At 55.3% G+C, this 20,102-nt stretch overlaps 2 protein-coding genes across 2 annotated transcripts in view; one reads left to right on the top strand and one right to left on the bottom strand.

Annotated features, from left to right (window-relative positions):
• Positions 1-20,102, top strand: part of LOC311202782 (class I histocompatibility antigen, F10 alpha chain-like) — a gene marked incomplete at its 5' end in the record, with an annotated part of 129,951 nt that overhangs the window by 36,985 nt on the left and 72,864 nt on the right. The window lies entirely within an intron of this gene.
• Positions 6,783-16,878, bottom strand: LOC311202833 (butyrophilin subfamily 1 member A1-like; the record flags this gene model as incomplete). Its single annotated transcript, XM_084277483.1, has 12 exons — positions 6,783-7,471; positions 7,952-7,979; positions 9,365-9,426; positions 9,675-9,956; positions 10,305-10,652; positions 11,037-11,120; positions 13,613-14,035; positions 14,511-14,531; positions 14,893-14,913; positions 15,069-15,089; positions 15,987-16,268; positions 16,617-16,878. 12 exons carry the CDS (start codon positions 16,876-16,878, stop codon positions 6,783-6,785), a joined length of 2,523 nt encoding a protein of 840 aa, XP_084133609.1.

Here is a 20,102-nt window from a genome sequence, read left to right as displayed (position 1 = left end):
CCTCTGGCCCAGGCCCTCAGGCCATACCCCCAGGCCCTCAGGCCCAATGAACCAGGCCCCACAGGCTCTGGCCCACCCCCAGGTCTTCAGGCCCATCCCTCTGGCCCCAGGCCCAGGCAACCAGGCCTCATCCTCAGCTGCCCAGGCCCAGGCCCTGGGAACAAGGCCCTACCCTCAGGGAACCAGGCCCCTGGGGAACCACACCCCATCCCCAGGCAACCAGGCCCAGGCTCCATCCTCAGGCCACAAGGATCTTACAAGGCTTACTGCAGGGGGAACATTGGGGCGCTGAGTTTTCCTTCCTTTGCTTTAAAAAACCCTTCATGTCCAAATCCAGGTTTTGAAGTTCTTCCTTTGGGTTTGTTTTTTTTCCCCCCATTAATTCTTTGGTTTTAATTTTATTTATTTGGCTTTTATTTTGGGCCTGGGGCTGGGTATGGGGCCTGAGGATGGTCCTAGGGATGGGGTCTGTGGCCTGATCCTTGTGGCCTGAGGATGGAGCTTGCGCCTGGTTGCCTGGGGATGGGGTGTGGTTCCCCAGGGGCCTGGTTCCTTGACGGTAGGGCCTGGGCCTGGGCCAGGAGCAGGGCTTAGGTCTAGGCCTGGGCCTGAGGCTGGACCTGAGGCTAGAGCTGGGGGATGGGACTAGGGGCTGGGCCTGGGGTTTGGCCTGGGCTTATAGCTAGGCCTGGAGCTAGGTTTAGGCCTGGTCCTGGGGCTGGACCTGAGTCTGGGCCTGGGCCAGGGGCAGGGCCAGGGCTTAGGTTTGGGCCTGGTCCTGGGGCTGGCCGGGGGAGGGGGCTAGGCCTGGGCTTTGGGCTGGTGCCTGGGGATTGGGGTTGGGGGTTGGGGCTGGGGCTAGGGTTTGGCCTGGGCCTGGAATTGTGCCTGGAGCTCGGCTTAGGGCTGGGCCTGGGACCGGGCCTGGGGCTGGGGCTGCAGGAGGAGCAGCTGCCCCAACACTGGTAGGTTCTCAGCACCCAACATCCCTCAGACACCTGTCCATGTGCTCCAAGCATCCCAGCCTGGGCAGGAGGATGCTCTGCTAGGAGGTGATCTGCTGGTCCTGCCTGGGAGCTGGGGCTCAGCGACTCTTCTGGGCTCACACTGCCCTCTCCTGACACTTGGGGGTGGAGATGTCCCCAGGGCTCCTCCAGCCCTGAGATGCGAGTCAGAGAATAACAGAATCAAATAAGGTGTTGGGTTGGAAGGACCTCTGGAGGTCATCTAGGCCAACGAACATGTAACTCAATCAGGTTACTCAGAGCTTCATCCACCCTGACTTTGAGTGTCTCCAGGGATGGGGCCTCTACCACCAAGCTGGGCAGCCTGGGACAGTGTCCCACCACCCTCAGAGGGAAGAAGTCTTCCCAATATCTAATCTAAAGGTGCTTGAAGGTCTCCCCAGGGCCTGCTCCAAGCTGAACAAGCCAGGGACTGGAAGGAGCTTTCCTACTCTGAAGCCATCTAGGTGGGTACTTCAAGGCCATGTGGGCAAATGGTCACTGACTAAAGCAGAGACTCACCTCTGGACTATAATCACTGCTCTTGAAGTCCTCCTTTTGCTGCTGATTCATCTGAAGAAGCCCTTCTTGTTCTCCTGAACATCCTTTGCCACTTCAATTCCAAGTGGACCTTAGCCTTCCTTGCTGCTCGGTCATACATTCTCTGACTACATCCCTATAGTCCTCCCTCTTTCCACATGCTGCAGCTTTCTTCTTGATGCTTTTCTGGGGGTTCCTTGCTCATCCATGAAGGTCTCTTGCCTACTTGGCTTGATTTTCTTGTCTTCAGGATGCAACAATCTTGAGCTCAGAGGAAGTGGTGCTTGAATACTGACCAGCTCCCTTGGGCCCCTCTACCTTCTAAAGCCTGGACCCATGGGATTCTCCCAAAGTGGTCTTTGAAGAGGCCAAAGTTAACTCTCCTCCAATCCAGGGTTGTAATCCTACTCATTGCCCTGCTCCTTCCATGTAGGATACTGAACTCTGCCATCTCATGGTCACTGCAGGCCATGATGCCCCCAACCTTCACGTTCTCAACCATGAAGGTGTTAGTACAAGCTCCAGCAGCACCTCTCTCCTCTCTCTTTCCCTGCCATGTCTCCCCAGTCCCGTGTCCCTCCCGTGTCCCTCATGTCATGTCCCCTGTGCCCCTGCCATGTTCATTCTCCCTGCAGCATTCCACCCCCTTCCCCCTTTGTCCCCAGGCAGAAGGAGCATCTGCCCCAGCATTGGTAGTTCCTCAGCACCCAACAACCCTCAGACACCCATTCAGGTGCTCCAAGCATCCCAGCCTGGGCAGGAGGATGCTCTGCTGGGAGGCGATCTGACAGTCCTGCCTGGGAGCTGGGGCTCAGGGGCTCTTCTGGGCTCACACTGCCCTCTCCTGACACTTTCCTCTGCCTCGCTGGAGGCAGGACCCCTCATCCTTATCAGGACATTCATTACACAGCTCCTAAAATTGCAAACCAGGTGTTTTTTCACCCTGAGCGGAGCCTGTGTTTCTTGCCCAGGCTAAAGTGCAAGGACTGACCACAGGGGTGATCCAGCAGTGCTCTAACATGGCCTTTCCATGGCACTGGGTGTGAGGTTGACCCCACATACACATACAGCCACCAGGTCAGGATAAGGAGAGGAGGTGTCCTCAACACATCCACCCTGCCTGGGGAATTGTTCAACAGCAACCAGGGCAGGAATATTCCTGGATGGTGCCTTTTCAGCCCGTTTTCTTGCTGCAATTCTTGTACCTGGGCCTCCATGACCAAGGTAGGGGCACCATCCATATTCTCATGTCCTCCTCTTGGTCATGGACAGTTGGTGCCTCAATGTCTGCCCTGTCCACTACAGCCAATTTTCTGGTCCCCATCGCTGTACACCACACCTACGTCCACTGTACAGACTGTTCATGCTGGGTGTTATTCTGATCTTTGGGGGCCTGAGTATTGTCCGTGTCACTGCAGACCACCCTCAGGTACGACGTACCTTCCCGTCTGGTGGACCACTTCCCTGGTCCCCTGGGATGGGACCAGGTTGCTTCTGCCTCTGCTCCCTCTCAGGACAAGAGTCCACTGTGTAGACATCCACCATGTCTCCTCACCTGCAAATGTAATGATGAGAGTTCAGAGGTGAGTCCCAGCTTTAGTTAGTGACTGTGTCACCTCAAACCTGTCCACATGGCCCCAGGGCAGGAGACTTCTTCTCAATACCTGTCTGCATGGCCTCAGGGCAGGAGACATTCTTAGTGTCTGTCTCCGGGGGGGGGGGGGGGGGGGGGGGGGGGGGGGGGCTGAGGGCAGGAGACATTCTCAGTGTCCATTGCAGCCTCTGTCTGTTTCTCCTCTGGGAGTGAGTGAGTGGCTTGTGGTGCTCAGCCACTGCTTGGGGCTGAACCACCACATTAATCCATAAGTTTGTGAGGTGGGAGGGGCCTGTTGCATTAGTGATATTAAACACAAAAGACAGATTAATGGGAATAGCAAAAGATCTTCAACCATCTTCAGCAGATCTAGGCATAGTGATACATAGCCCATGGTCTGTAGAGTTCTGTACTTGTATAAAACCTCAAATCAAATCCCATGCGTGATTATGCATGACCTTTCCACCCTGTCTGCTGACACTAAAGGAAAGGAGAGAATTTGTCCAAAACAATGGAAGTGGTGATAACATATACATACTGTGAAGATTACAAGACTGAAAAGATTATACCAACAACTGTAAAATCAAGAGCAGCGTAAGTCTTCCATTCATGGTGAGGTTCTTTTCCTACAAAATCCACCAAATCTGTGGATTCTTTTCCTGACAGAGAAGAGAAATGAAAGCCTGGTTCTGCCAGAATCAGTTTTTAAAAGAGGATACTATCCTCCTGGTGTTAGACCACAAGTGGAGATGACTCTTTCAAACAGCCTTTGAGTGACAGGCCACTCGCTGCTCGCAGTTTCTCTAAATGAGTGTTTTTTCTCCAGAATGGCCACAGATGTCACCATTTCTCCTCTTCTCCTTTTCCTTCTTCTTCAGCCAAAATAGCTAGATGAGTGAGAGAATCTCCTTGGTTATTCATAATGTGGGCTGGATGGTCTTCCCCTTCGTGGGCAGCCACCCATCCCACTATATATGGGCTTCTGTTTGGCTTTATTTAATAGCTCTTTCTGCTTACCCCTTTGCCACACTGGCACTCAGTTTACTTCCCACTGATTCTGTTCCCAGAAGGGAAGCCACTCTGTACACCTTTTCAATACAGCCCAGGATTCCCTGTAAATGTATACAGGTTCATTATTGTCCTCTTCTCTCATTATTACGCTCCAAACTGCTGTTAACTCTCCTACTTGAGAACTCCCTTCTCCTTCTGGTACAATTTGTTCTCTGCTCTCAACATGCAGAGCTCCTGCTTGGTATTTCCAAGTCTTTTCCTCACTCCTTGAAGAGGCTTCAGTAAACCACACATTTTTTAGACAGGATTCAAATGGAGGAGCTCCTTTGGTGTGGGAAGGGGGAGGTTCCTTATCTGGGGAAGTATACACTGTCCTTGTGTCTGAAACATTTTGGGTGTTCCCTCCTCTACTCGGTATATGTTCCTGTAATGTTCTAGCTGAGTATTCCATTTCCTAATCTGGGAACTATGTGTGAGCTAAGAAAGAATATCTGGAACATGTTTCCTCCAGAACACTGGTGAGCCAAGGGCATGTTGCAATTCCTTTTGATTTTCTGGTGCCTTTATTTGTTCTAAGGCAGGCAGGGTGCTGGGAGGAACACACACTGTCCCCTCTCTCCACGACATTCCCAGAGTCTTTACCTCAGGAGAGGGCAGTTGCACCTTTTCACTGCTGGAATTTCAAGTCCCAGACTTTCTAGGTGAGTAATGATTTTCATTTGGGTTTCTGCTACTGCAGCAATGTCAGGTCCTCCCACTAATGTCTCACCAGTATGTCGGGGAAGGCAGCAGGCCTGCCAACAATCTGACTCTCATCACAGAAGAGATTGGCCTTGACAACCTCCTTGCATAGGAAAGTTACTCATGCTGAAGGAACATGGTGGCGTTGAAGGTGGGGGTGCAGATCACCCCAGCCCAGGAAGGGGCTGTAGGAAAGTATTTGGGAGTAAATGAACATGTCATGAACCAGCCTTGATGAATGGTCAGCACAGCAGGTGTGCAGATAGTTTTAGATATCATAGAGGAAGTGATAATGCTCAGGCAGGCACCACATAAAGAAATATAGTAAAGAATAACAAGATATGTTCATCAAAACCTGCTATATTTACTAACCATCAACTTAATGAACACAGCAGGTGTATTGTGTGTGATCAGTGTATGTAACCAACTAACAATCACCTGAATGCCACATTTGCAGTAAAATAGTGTGTAAGATCTGTGTGATTTTTCTCAATAAACAGCTTCATCTTGATTCATACTGAATTGCATGTTGCCCATTGTTTTCTCTCCTCAGAAGACCAGTGGTCATGCAGAGTAAGGGACAAGGGGACTAGATGTTGTGTAGGGGCTTCAAATGTTTGGACATGCCAACCATGCCCTGTCCCCTTGGGGACCTCATATCCCTGGGCAGGACGTGTCCCCAGCTGTCCCCAACCACCCATCCCTCACTTGGGCAACACACCCCCATCAGATGTGGTTCAGGGGGGTCTGGGCATCTGTAGCCAGAACAGGGTGTGGGTATGGGGGTTGGAGGGGCACGGGGTCCATACTCAGACCTGTCCAGGGGGACCAGGGTGACACCCATTAAACCCCAGAGCTGTTGCAGAGAGTGGAACATGACCCAGGGCATCCAGGAGAGGCAGGAAGGCCAGCAAACACCACAAGATCAGTGTAGAAGAGGACTCCCATCCCTATCTCCAGAATGCTTTGCATGATACTTGTGTGTTGGTGGTGTCATGGTGGTGGCCTCCAAACATCGGTGCCAGCTGCGAGGAGCCAGGCACCCAGGTTCCTCATTCCTCTTGGTTCCCACAGACCTAAACAATGCCCTCTCATCCCCCCTCTTCTTTCCATGCCCTGGAGGGCTGGACCCCCCCCAGACCTTGACCACAGCACCATCCCATCACTTCCCACCCCATCACATCCCAATGCAACCCTCCTTGATGTGTGAAACCAAACCCATCCAAACTCAAGTCAGCGCAAGTAAAGGCAACAAGTCAACTCAGCTCAAACCAACTCAACCCAAACCAACACTACACACATCCTAAGTGACCCCATCCAAACCCACCACACCCCCACATGACCCCAGTGTCCTCACACATCTCGCAGCACCAAAACCTGCAGCAGCAGGCACACAGGTCAGTACTGCTAAATATCGCTTTCCCGGAGCCGCAGGGGGAGAATCCTGTCCCTGCTCAGGACTTTCGTCTTCTGCTGCCCCTAAAGCTGCTCTGGTACAAAGAGGCTTTTGCTCACGCAGCCCAGTCCCTAAACCAGCCACGAGCCACCGCCTGTACCGAGTGCCCAGCTCGGAAGGGCAGGAGGGAAACACACCTGAGGCTTGAGCCCAACAGGAATGCGCCATGTGAAAGGATGCAGGGCTGAGGCACTCTGGGGACACAGGGTGCTGGCAGTATTGGGGCACTCCAGAACCAACACAAGAGGGGCCTGAGTTGTGAGTGCCCCCCACCTCCAACCCCCTGCCCTGTGCTTACCCTGCTGGCAGTTGCCCCCAGGCTCCTGCTCCAACTACTGCTCCAAGCCCACTGCAAATCCCCTTCAGCTGCAGCCAGAAATCAGAACAAACCCCCCAGGAACCCCCACGGCCACACTCCATGTTCACCCACAAAGCTTTATTGGGTCCCATCCTGCTCTGCCTGGGCAGGAAGAGTTGGGACAGGGCTGAGAGGGACATCTGATCCTGTGGCAGGGAGGAGAGGAATGTGGGCAGGGTCTACAGAAGGGCAGGGAATCTGCAGGGCTGTGGGGGGCATGGAAGTGGGGCAGGAGGTGCTGTCCCTGAGACACAGCTCAGTTCCATCTGTCCACACTGCAAACCAGGGTCGGATGGTCTCTCCATTGAATGAGGCTGGTGGGAAAGTGAAGATCTCGGCCCCACTGTGACCATCGATGAAAGTCACCAGCCCCTGTGGGCAGTCCAGACACACCCAGACTCTGCTGGGGACCCGGGACAGGGACAGGGGGGTGCGAGGAGAGGTGAGAGACTGAAACTTCCGTTCCCAGTACTCAACCCCCCAGATCCCTTCTTTGGAGCTCATGTGCATATGCCCCTTCCTGTTCACAGAGTCCCTGACCACCCCCATAGCCCACCATGAATCCCCTCCCACCTCCCCCTTCACCTCTACCTCCCAGCAGTGCCTCCCCTCACTGAACCCCTCCTGGCCCACCACACAGGGCCGATACGTAAATCTCTGAGGGGTGTCAGGCAGGTCCTGCTGTGTTGGTCCCCATCTCACACTTCTCCCATCCTGGGACAGGACAAGTTTGGGATGAGCCGTTTCAGGATCCAGGGTCACCACGTCTGCAGGGACAGGAGGAGCCAGAGCATCAGGGGCAGAGCTCAGCACTGGGCAGAATTCACCCCCCTGGGGCCAAGATCTGCCCCACGGGGCAGGACATGGGGCATCTCCTTCCTCCAAGAGATCCCATCCCAGGGCCAGTCCCAGCACAGCCACAGCCGAGCTCACTCCCATAGGAACAGGCACCAGTCAGGCTGCGGCCCCAGCATGGAGGAGCAGGATGGGGAGGCAGCAGCTGGGTCTGGGCAGTGCCCGGGATGTCTGGGGGGAATTGGCTCCTCTTGGCCTCACTGATGGAGCTCACAAAGGGTGGAACAGGCCACAAGAGAGCAGGGGAAACAGCCCGGTGCCACGCTCTGGGTTGGGGAGTCACCCAAAATACCCAGGCACAGCCAGTCCCACACACTGTCCAGCCCAGAAGCCCCTTGCACACAACACACGGGAGGAGAATACCCCTGAGTGGCACCCAAACCCCCAGTTACCTGGAGTGTGGGGCAGCAGAAACTTCCTCCAGGCTACAAGGAGAGAGGAGAGCTGGTCACATCCCAGAGCCAGTCCAGCAGCTCTGGGCAGGGAGAGGGTCAATCCCCGCGCTGGTCCCCCTGAGCTGCCCACCCTCCCAGGCACATGCCCTTGGGCTTTCCCAGCCCCAGGGATGCCAGGATAACGAGGATGGGCAAGGAGGGAAAGGGCCAAGCACCAAGATCCCAGGACAGGACCTAAGGCTGTGCCGGAGCTCATGGACACTCACCCAGTGCTGCACCTTGTTCCTCTGGAAATTAAAATAAAAAGCAATATTTGATCAGAGGGCTGAGCTTGCCACCCCAGAATTGCTCATGAAGAGCTTGGGCACACACCAAATTGCTGTGTGAGAAATGGAACCACCCCCCAAATATCCCCAGGAATGGCTTCCCTGGTGCTGGTCATGTTCCATACTGGTACCAGGAGTACTTGGGCAGGGCAGAGGGTCCACCCCCATGCAGGTCTCCCCAAGCTGCCCACCATTCCAGGCACATGGCCTTGAGCTTTCCCAGAACCAGGGGATGGAGAGGACGAGCAGGGGGTGAAAGGTCCAAGCACCAAAATCCTGGAAGGGACCCTATGATGTGATGGAGCTCATGGACACTCACTCAGGGCTGCATCTCGTTCCTCTGGAAAGCAAAGAGAAAGCAATGTTTGATCAGGTGGGACATTTTGTCATCCCCAAACTGCCCATGAGGAGCCGTCAGAGCTCAGGCAGACCCAAAATTCCTCTTTGGGAAGGGCACAACTCCCTGAAGACAAGGAATGTCTCCTTCCACCACACTCACCCAGGGCTGCATCCCGTTTCCCTGGAAAGCAAAACCAGCAAACAATGTGTGACCCCATGGCAGATCGCGCAGGAGCACACAGAGCTCTGGCTGATCCTAAACTCCTTCTTTTTGGGGAGTAGGACCAGACCGCCTCGCTCCCGGGAATGGCTCCCTCCCATCCCATCCTCCTGCCAGCCCACCCAGGCTCTCTGGAGCTCAGCCCCAATGTCAGGAACCCCCCAATGCCAAGTCCCTCCTGGAGGCTTCTGTGCTAGGAGGTTTTGCTGGGGGAAGGGGCCAGAAGGACTCACCCAGCTCTCTGGAAAACATCAGCGCTGGAAAGCAAAGCCAGAGGAAGAGGAGATCAGGAGAGCAGCTTGCTTCCTCAGCAGGAACAGCTCAAGAGGGTCTTTGGGACCTTCCGACCAGGCAGGCACTCTGGCTGTGCTCCCTGTCCTCTCCACCCACACCCCACCATATCCTTGTCCACTTCCATCCCAGCCCAAAGAGTTTTTTGATGAAGGCAACACATCCTTTGGGAGCAAACGTACCTTTCCTTCTCCAGAGAGAAACTCCGAGGCAAATGATCCCAATGGAGAATACAAGGACCACGAGGAGCACACCCAGACCGACCATCCAGGGATGGGCATCGTGGAAAAAGGGAGCTGAGAAAGAAACAGATCCACAGGGAAAGGGACCGAGTTCCACTCGCATCCGTTGGGAGAAGGACCAAGAGACCCCCACCCCACAGCTCCCAGACCTTTTCCTGCAAGCCCTGGTCTCAAGGGGAAAGAGTTCTCCTGTGCCCCATCCCCCCACGCTGCACCCCAAGCCCAGACCCAAGCTGCTCCCAGCCAGGCAGCCACCCCCCGCCCTGCTCCAGCGCCGCAGGGGCTGGCTGCAGCCATCTCACCGGAGATGCACAGGGACGCCTCCTGCTCCTGGGCCAGGTGGCTGTTCCTGAGCACACAGGACCAGTTCCCATCTCTGGTCCCCGTCACCACGATGGCATCTTCGGTGTCAAACAGGCCCCTGGCATCAGGGGAACGTCTCTGGGAGACCGAGGGGACACGGTGCCCGTCGGGGTCTTTCCACAGCACCTCCGGTTGCGGGAACCATCCAGCCGATCGACACAGCACCCGGATGCCTCCGGCCTCGTACCCCTCCAGAGAGAGCTGAGGGCCAGAGCCTGTGGCTGGGGAAGAGCCCGGGGTTGGAATCAGGTGGGCATGGGCTCAGCTCCAAGGCCACCACCAGATGCCAGAACAGACCCCTCACAACTCCCACCAAACCCACCCCAACCTGTGCAGGAACCACCCAGCGTTGATGCCCAACAGCCCCAGATCTCCCCCCAAACCTCCCGGCACAGCAAGACTGAGCTGCCCAGCTTCAGCGCCTCCAGGCAGCGTCTGCACCCCTGCAAGGCTGCCAGACACTGTGCCAGCTCCCCTGGGGCACCAAGGGACAGGACATGGGTCTGGAAGGGATAAACGGGCCCAGGGACACGACAACAACCCCTGCAAACACTGCACCACACACAAACCTGACACCTCCAGCTCCACCAAAGCTTCTCCATAGGAGGCACCGTCGGTCATGGTGCAGAGGTAATAACCATCATCAGAGGGTCTCAGCCCAGAGATTCGCAAGTCCAGCCTTCCTCTGGAGAGACCATCTCTGACCAGCTGTGTCCTCCCAACATATTCCTCCATCTGCTCCCCGTACACGTCCTCCCCATGTCGGTAGTGGTGCACCGTTTCAGAGACCTGTTTCCGGATCCACCTGATGTCCCAGCTCTGAGCGTCCACGGCTGGGGACAAGTGACACGGCAGCACCACATCCTGCCCCACGGTGACACGGAGAGCATGGCCTGGTCCCACCACTGTGAAGTCAGCTTGGACATGGAGAAGGACACAGAGACACGGAGATGGTGCCTACGTTAATTGAGGGTGTTGCAGGCCAGGGCCGAGCTTGATGTGAGCGCTGCACGCCCCATGCCATGGGTGTTGCTTTGCCCTCCCATGGTCCAGAGACCCTGGGGAAACTTGAGCAAGAGAGAGAGGACTGGAAGGAGAAGGAGGTTTCCCAGGAGCAGTAACCTGCTTCAGAAAACGACCTCCACCCCAGTCAGCCCTGCTTCAGCCACAGCAGCTAAGGAAAAGCAAAAGCAAGCAGGACCGAGCTCCAGGCTGGGCTCCCCCCACCCCATGGCAGCTCCTGCCCCACATCTGCCATCCAGAGTGTGTGAAAGCCCCCACCAGCCCTGCAGGATCCCTACCTGATCCCAGCTGGAGCACGTGGAGAGTCACACAATATCTCAGGAGGCCCCTGGGGCTCGCCGGGAGCCACATCTGTGGCCACACTGGAGAGGAGGGAGGGGAAGGGAGGTAGAAGAGGGCAATGAGGGTCACAGCAGCCCCAGAGGTGATCAGGTGAAGATGGGCTGCCTCTGCCCCAAAGAGGTGCCAAAATCCCCAAGGCCCCTGCACCAGCAACCCGATGGTGCCAGGAACCAGTGCTCAAGGGCAGGACAGGACCACAGACAGGTTCCTGGGGCAGCCCCACTGCCCCTTTCCAGGAGTTATCCCATGTCTATCCAGAAAAGTCACTCATTGGCTGGGCACAAGCTGCCACCTGCTCCAGGCTCTCAAGAAACCTGAACTTTGCCCAGTTCCAGAATTCCCATCTCTGGGCAGAACTTGAGGCCCCACCCCAGGGAAGGAGCTGAAGTTCCGCATCCTCCTACCAAAGTCCAGACTCATCAAATAATGCTGGATGCCCCAAGGCACAAGAGAACAAAGGGACCCCAGCCCCCTCCCTGTCGCCACCTGGGTGCTGGTGCTGAAGGTGGCTTTTCCTGGAGCTGCATCTCAGGAGGTGTTTCCTGTTCCAAAAAGGGTTTGAGTGTGAACACAGCCCCAAACCATTCTCCTATAGTCTCCACCCCTTTGCATGTCCGGGAGGGGTCTCCCCACCCCAACCCCACTCCCAGCAGCATCCTATCTCATCCTATCCCATCATGTCCTAACATAACCCATCGCATCTAAACTTAAGTCAAAACAAGAAGTCACCTCAAGTCCCCTCAAGGCAACCCAAGGGCAAGTCAAGGCAAGTCCAGGTAAATCAACTCAATTCAGCTCAAGTCAACTCAAGTCATCTCGAGTCGTCTTAAGTCAACCCAAGTCAACTCAAGGCAACTGAAGGCATTTGAAGTAAGTCAAGTGACATCAACTGAAGTCAAGTCAAGTCCTCTCATTTCATTACAAGTGATCTCAAGTCATTCCAAGTCACCTCAAGTCAAGTCAAGTTAACGCATGTCAACAGAAGTCAACTGAAGTCAAGTCAAGTGAACTCCCTGGTGCTCCCCTCTACTTTGTCTCACTAAACCCCCTAAGAAAGACAAGTCGCTCAGTGGATAGAAACAAGCTGCCACCTACAGCAGGCTGCTGAAAAGCCCAACCATTTCCCAGTTTCACAATTACTCCCTGGGAATGAGACTTGTGGCCCCACTCCCAGGCATTAAGAGGAAGTTCCGCCTCCAGGCACCAAAGTCCACAGTCATAAAATAAAGCGTTAAGCAACTCCCAGGGACAACACAGAGAAGGAAACCCAACCCCCTCCCCATGCCCACCTGAGTGCCAGCAGCACCTCTCCCGGCAGCACCTCTCCCGCCAGTCTCTGCTGGGGAACAGTACCCAGCAAGGTTTGGCACCACAGGAGATGTTTCCACTCCCAAAAAGGGCTTAAGGATGACCACGGACCCAAACCTGTGTCCACCGCCCCTTCCTGCCCTGGAGGGCTTGGTCACCCCCAGATCCCAGCCCCAGCAGCATCCTATCCCTTCCCATCCCATCATATCCCAACACAGCCCATCCCCTCCCAAGTCAAGTCAAGTCAATTCGACAAGTCACTCCAAGGCACCTCAAGGCACCTCAACTGAACTCAACTGAAGTGAACACCAGTCAACACTGGTCAACTGAAGCCAAGTCAAGTGAACTCAGCTCAACTGTCATCAACCCAAACCAACCCCACAAACATCCCAACCCACCCCATACAAACCCAACACACCCCGACACCACCCCACCACCCCCAGCTCCACTGCAGCACCAAATTTCACAGCATCAGCTACACCAGTCAGTACTGGGAAATACCACTTTCCCAGAGCCCCAGGAGGGGAAATCCTGTCCCTGCTCAGGACTTTCCTCTTCTGCTGCCCCTAAAGCCGCTGGAGTACCAAGAGTATTTTGTGCACAGATCCCAGTCCCTAAACCCAGCCAGGAGCCACCACCTGTACCGAGTGCCCAGCTCGGAAGGGCAGCAGGGAAAGACACCTCAGACTTGATCCCAACAGGTTTGTGCCACGTGGAAGGATGCAGAGCTGGGGCATCCCAGGGACACAGGGTGCTGGCAGAGTGGGGGCTCCCCAGGACCAAGTCAAGAAGGGCCTGATTTGTCCTGAGTGCTCCCCACCTCCTACCCCCTGCCCTGTGCTCACCCTGCTGGCAGCTGCCCCCAGGCTCCTGCTCCAACCACTGCTCCAAGCCCGCTGCAAATCCCCTTCAGCAGCAGCCAGGAATCAGGACAAACCCCCCAGGAACCCCCACAGCCAGACTCCATGTTCACCCACAAAGCTTTATTGGCTCCTGTCCTGCTCTGCTGGGGCAGGGCCGAGAGGAACACGGGCAGGGTCTGCAGAAGGGTAGGGCCTCTGCAGGGAGGTGCTGGAGGTAGAAGGGGAACTGGAGGTGCTGTCCGTGAGGCACAGTTCGGTTCCCTCTGTCCCCACCAAAAACCAGGGCCAGATGGTCTCTCCATTGAATGAGGCTGGTGGGAAAGTGAAGATCTCAGCCCCACTGTGACCATCGATGAAAGTCACCAGCCCCCGCGGGCAGTCCAGACACACCCAGACTCTGCTGGGGACCCGGGACACGGGAGGACGTTTGCGAGGGCAGGTGAGAGACTGAATGTACCCTCCACAGTACTCAATGCCCCAGATACCTTCTTCGGGGCTCATGTATATATCCTCCTTCTTGTTCAGAGAGTTCCTGGCCACCCCCAGAGCCCACCATGGATTACCTCCCACCTGCTCCTTCACCTCCACCTCCCAGCAGTGTCTCCCCTCACTGAATCCCTCCTGGCCCAGCACGCAGAACCGATATGTAAATCTCTGAGGGGTGTCAGGCAGGTTCTGCCGTGTTGTTCCCCATCTCACACTTCTCCCATCCTGGGACAGGATAATCCTGGGATGAGCTGTGTTGGGATCCAGGGTCACCACGTCTGCAGGGACAGGAAGAGCCAGAGCATCAGGGGCAGAGCTCAGCACTGGGCAGGTTTCACCCCGCTGTGGCCAGAATCTGCCCCACGGGGCAGAACACAGGGAATCTCCATCCTCCAAGAGATCCCATCCCAGAGCCAGTCCCAGCATGGCCATGGCTGAGCTTGGTCCCATGGAAAAACAGAACCACCCAGAGCGGCACCCAACCGCCCAGTTACCTGGAGTGTGGGGCAGCAGAAACTTCCTCCAGGCTACAAGGAGAGAGGAGAGCTGGTCACATCCCAGAGCTGGTCCCCAGCAGCTCTGGGCAGAGCAGAGGATCCATCCCCGCACTGCTCTGCCTGAGCTGCCCACCCTCCCAGGCACATGGCCTTGGGCCTTCCCAGCCCCAGGGATGCGGGATGGAGAGAACAGGTACAGAGGGGAAATGGCTAAGCAATGAGATCCCAGGCTGTGCCGGGGCTCATGGACACTCACCCAGGGCTGCATCTCGTTCCTCTGGAAATTAAAATAAAAAGCAATATTTGATCAGAGGGCAGAGCTTGTCACCCCAGAACTGCCCATGAAGAGCATGGACAGACCCCAAATTCCTGAGTGGGAAATGGAAACTCCCCAAAAATCCCCAGGAATGGCTTCCCTTGTTCTGGTAATGTTCCATACTGGTACCAGGAGTACTTGGGAAGGGAGAGGGACCATCCCCATGCTGGTCTCCCCGAGCTGCCCGCCATTCCAGGCACATGGCCTTGAGCATTCCCAGACCCAGGGATGGGGGATGGAGAGGACGAGCAGTGGCTGAAAGGTCCAAGCACCGAAATCCTGGACAGGACCCCATGATGTGATGGAGCTCATGGACACTCACCCAGGGCTACATCTTGTTCCTCTGGAAAGCAAAGGGAAAGGAATGTTTGATCAGGGGGACATCTGATCATCCCAGAACTGCCCATGAGGAGCCGTCAGAGCTCAGGCAGACCCCAAATTCCTCTTTGGGAAGGGCAAATCCCTGACCCCAGGAATGGCTCCTTCCACCACACTCACCCAGGGCTGCATCCCGTTTCCCTGGAAAGCAAAACCAAGAAGCGACATGTAACCAGAGGGAACAACCACTCACCCCATGGCAGATCCCACAAGAGCACACAGAGCTCAGGATGATCCTAAACTCCTTCTTTTTGGGGAATAGGACCAGACCACCTTGCTCCCGGGAATGGCTCCCTCCCATCCCATCCCCCTGCCAGCCTACCCAGGCTTTCCGGATCTCAGCCCCAATGTCAGGAACCCCACAGAGCCAAGTCCCTCCCAAGGGGTCTCCTGTGGCAGGAGGTTTTGCTGGGGGAAGGGGCCAGAAGGACTCACCCAGCTCTCTGGAAAACTGCAGCGCTGGAAAGCAATGCCAGAGGAAGAGGAGGTCAGGAGAGCAGCTTGCTTCCTCAGTGGGAACAGCTCCAGAGGGTCTCTGGGACCCTCCCACCAGCCAAGTGCTTTGGCCATGCTCCCTGTCCTCCTGCCCACACCCCACCGTGTCCTCGTCCCCTTCCATCCGAGCCGAAAGAGCTTATATATGAAGGGAACACATCTTTTGGGGGTAAACACACCTTTCCTTCTCCAGAGATAAGCTCCAAGGCAAATGATCCCAATGGAGAATACAAAGACCACGACGAGCACGTCCAGACCGACCATCCATGGACGGGCATCAAGAAAAAAGGGAGCTGAGAAACAAACACATCCACAGGGAAAAGGGACCAATTTACACTCGTGTCCATGGGGAGAAGGACCAAGAGACCCCCGCTCCACACCTCCCAGCCCTTGTTCTGGGAGCCCTGGCCTCAAGGGGACAGAGTCCTCCCGTGCCCCCACACCCCCACACTGCACCCTAAGCCCAGCCCAAAGCTGCTCCAAGCAAGGCAGCCACCCCCCGCCCTGCTCCAGCGCCGCAGGGGCTGGCTGCAGCCGTCGCACTGGAGATGCGCAGGGACGCCTCCTGCTCCTGGTCCAGGCGGCTGTTCCTGAGCACACAGGACCAGTTTCCCTCGCTGGTTCCCGTCACCACGATGGCGTCTTCAGTGTCAAACAGGCCCCTGGCATCAGGGGAACGTCTCTGGGAGACCGAGGGGACACGGTGCCCGTTGGGGTCTTTCCACAGCACCTCTGGTTGTGGGAACCATCCGGACGATCGACACAGCACCCGGATGCCTCCGGCCTCGTAACCCTCCAGAGAGAGTTGAGGGCCAGAGCCTGTGGCTGGGGAAGAGCCCGGGGTTGGGGTCAGGTAGGGATGGGCTCAGCTCCAAGGCCACCACAACATCCCAGAGCAGACCCCTCACTGCTCCCACCAAACCCACCCCAACCTGGGCAGGAACCACCCAGTATTGATGCCCAACAGCCCCAGATCTCCCTCTAAACCTCCCGGCACAGCAAAACTGAGCTGCCCAGCTTCAGCACTTTGAGGCAGCGTCTGCACCCCCCCAAGGTTTCCAGACACCATGCCAGCTCTTCTGAGGCACCAAGGGACGGGACAGGAGTCTGGGAGGGACACACAAGCCCAGGGACACCACAGCAACCCCTGCAAACACCACACCACACACAAACCTGACACCTCCAGCTCCACCGAAGCTTCTCCATAAGAGGCACCATCGGTCACGGTGCAGAGGTAATAACCATCATCAGAGGGTCTCAGCCCAGAGATTCGCAAGTCCAAACTTCCGTTGGAGAGACCATCTCTGGCCAGCTGTGTCCTCCCAGCATATTCCTTCATCTGGTCCCCAGACACGTCCTCCCCATGTCGGTAGTGGTGCACCGTTTCAGAGACCTGTTTCCAAATCCATCTGATGTCCCAGCTCTGAGCGTCCATGGCTGGGGACAAGTGACACGGCAGCACAATGTCCTGCCCCACGGTGACACGGAGAGGGTCGTCTGGTCCCACCACTCTGAAGTCAGCTTGGCCGTGGAGAAGGACACAGAGACACAGAGATGGTGCCTATGTTAATTGAGGGTGTTGCAGGCCAGGGCTGAGCTTGGCATGACCAGGGCACACTCCATGCCATGGGTGTTGCTTTGCCCTCCCATGGTTCAGAGACCCCAGAGAAACTGGGATAGGAGTGGAAGGACTGGAAGGAGAAGGAGGTTTCCCAGGAGTGGGAACCTGCTCCAGAAAATGACCTCCACCCCAGTCAGCCCTGCTCCAGCCACAGCAGCCAAGGGAAAGTGAAAGCATGCAGGGCCAAGCTCCGGGCTGGGATCCCCCCTCCCCATGGCAGCTCCTGCCCCACATCTGCCATCCACAGCGCGTGAAAGCCCCCACCAGCCCTGCAGGATCCGTACCTGATCCCAGCTGGAGCACGTGGAGAGTCACCCAATACCTCAGGAGGCCCCTGGGGCTCACCGGGAGACACATCTGCTGCCACACTGGAGAGGAGGGAGGGGAAGGGAGGCAGAGGGGGGCGATGGGGGTCACAGCCACCCCAGAGGGGATCTGGCAAAGAAGGGCTGCCCCTGCCCCCAAAGAGGGGCTGAAATCCCCAGAACCCCTGCACCAGCAACCTGATGGAACCAGAAACTGGTGCTCAAGGGCAGGATGGGACTGCAGACGGCTCCCCAGGGCAGCCCCTGCTCTGCCCCACGGCCCCTCTCCAGGAGTTATCCCAAATCCCGTATCAGCTCGAAATGTAGGGAAATGTTCTAAATGTCCTGGAGAATGGACTCTTTACTCAGAAAGGCAATGAGCTCTGGAACTCAGCAGGATAAGGAAAACATAGGATCTTTTCTAAGTTTCCCATCAGAGGGTGGGATTTGAGGCCCTGCAGCACAAAAAATGCGCTGACATTGTACATCTTCCTGCCAAAGGCTTGAAAAGCCGGAATAAACTCAACAGCCTCGGTGTCTGTGAAGCAGGTCAGCTTTATCCCAGCGCCGGGCAGACTGGAGATCACTCCTCCTGATGTGGCAGCCAGTTTCTCAGTCAGAATGCTGTGAGAAACCGTGTCAAAGGCTTTACTGTCTCTCCATGTCCCCCACTATTCCTGTACTCTACCACTGTGGTGACCGGCAGAGAGCAATACCCAATTTGATATGAATTTCAGGTGAAGCCGTTTATTGGGTGAAATCCCACAGATTAGAGACATTTGTTACTGCAAACGTGGCAAGCTGAAAAACTGCTACTTGGTTACATACACTGTTCACAGCCCACTGATTGGTTAGTGATTATAATGAGTTCTGATAACCCATCTTATCGCTAAATATCCTTAGTTTACCTTTGATGCCTAAAAGCATCCGCACACCGGCTGTGTGACCATCTTATTATGGCTGGTTCTTGACATGTTCCGTTACTCCCAAGTTCTTCCCATCACAACTCCTTGGTTTAGGGCAGCCTGTACCCCTGTCATCAAGGCCGCTGTGTTTTGGGAATGTGATTATTAAGTTCCTCTCAGCATGAGTAACTTGTCCTGTCTCATGGGCACACGAGGATGTTGTCAGGGCCTATGTTTTGGGTGAAGAGAGCTAGGCCGCTGCCAGGCCTGCTGTCTTCCCTGACAATTCCCCGTTTGTATTTGTGTTACAGAAACTGCCTGTAGAGATCTCTGCAGGGCCCTTTGCAGAAAGCTCAACAAACATGGCAGGAAGAGTAAGACAACCACTACAACTGCTAAAATCAGCAATCCGGTTCTGGCCACTGACAATACCCATCCTGACATTCCCCACCCATGAAACCAATTGTCCAATCCAAAGAATCCATTTTCTTGTTGTATCTTTTGTGTTTGATCTGTTATTTTCTGAATGCTGGCATGAATGGACTGAGAGTGGCCAGACAGGTTCCTGCAGCACGTGCCATCAGAATCTTGACACCCGTGTCCGTGAGCCAGTGATAGGAAATCAGTTGCTGCAGGATTCTGTGAGGGGGCAGGTCTCACAGAATCCACATCCGTAGCCTCAGCTACCTTTGCTGTTGTATTTGTTTGCTTTGCCAATCAGGAGTGTCAGGAGTGTCTGGGTGTAGGTAACAGCAGCTTCTCTTCTGGTACAGGCAGCCATTATTGTCAGTGACCTTAGGCTGTGTGGAAGTCACTATTTCACTAATTTACAGGCGTATTTCAAAGACTGTTAAATAGTTCAATATTTCCCATAACAAAACTCAAGTCCAGCGTGGCTGCACTTGGAACACTTGAGTTCAGTTCCTGGGATCAGGATCCCATCCTGGTTCATGCAGACTTGCTTTCTTCTGGATCCACAGATTTATCCACTTGGCTGGTCCCCACTTGGTTCCCGTATCTGTAATGACACAGGCAGATCTCCTTCCCCAAGTTAGTACCTGTAACTTCATTTCTTACTAACACCTGACATGGACTTTCTTTGATCCCTTCCAAACCTCCTTTCAAACCTACTCCATGTTTCACCATTGGAGGTACCAAACTGTCCTGTGGCAGACTTAAATAATGTTTAGTTGATCAGCTGCAGAGATCTCCTTCTCTCCCCCTTTTTGTTTGTGAATCAAACGCTTGAGAGTTTGATTCATTCATTCCACCATGGCCTGGCCTGTGAGCGAATGTGGTGTCCCTGTGACATGGGTAATGCCCCAGAACTGGAAGAAGGTTTGTGTTGCCTGTGCTCTATATCCTGGGCCGTTGTTGGTTTTGATTTCAGGGGGTCCCCAAGTGCTGCTGTGGCAGAGCACACGTGGTGTTGGACATGTTTACTGGATTCCCCTGTTTGTGCAGTAGCCCCACACTGCCAGAGAAAAGGGATCTAGACAAACATGGACATACTTTTGCCCACCAAATTCTGGGAGGTGTGTAACGTCCATTTGCCAGACTTCTAGTGGGCCTGTGCCACGAGGATTGACACCAGGGGCAAGGCCACTGGTGAACTGCTGACAGTCCAGGCACAACTGTACAAGCCCTTTAGCCTCAGCAATTGACAGGTGGTGTTGTCGTTGAAGCACCTTGGCAGACTGATGAAAGAATTCATGTGACCTTTGAGCTTGTGCAAAACGACCTACTGAGGGAGCAGCCCATGCTGGTGCTGCCAACCTGTCTGCTCTCTCATTTCCTTCTGCTAGACCTTGAGTTAATGCAGTGTGGC

The sequence above is a fragment of the Gallinula chloropus genome (assembly GCF_964237585.1).
Source record: "Gallinula chloropus genome assembly, chromosome: 32".
NCBI lineage: Eukaryota > Metazoa > Chordata > Aves > Gruiformes > Rallidae > Gallinula > Gallinula chloropus.
This window is presented reverse-complemented; position numbering and strand designations above follow the sequence as displayed.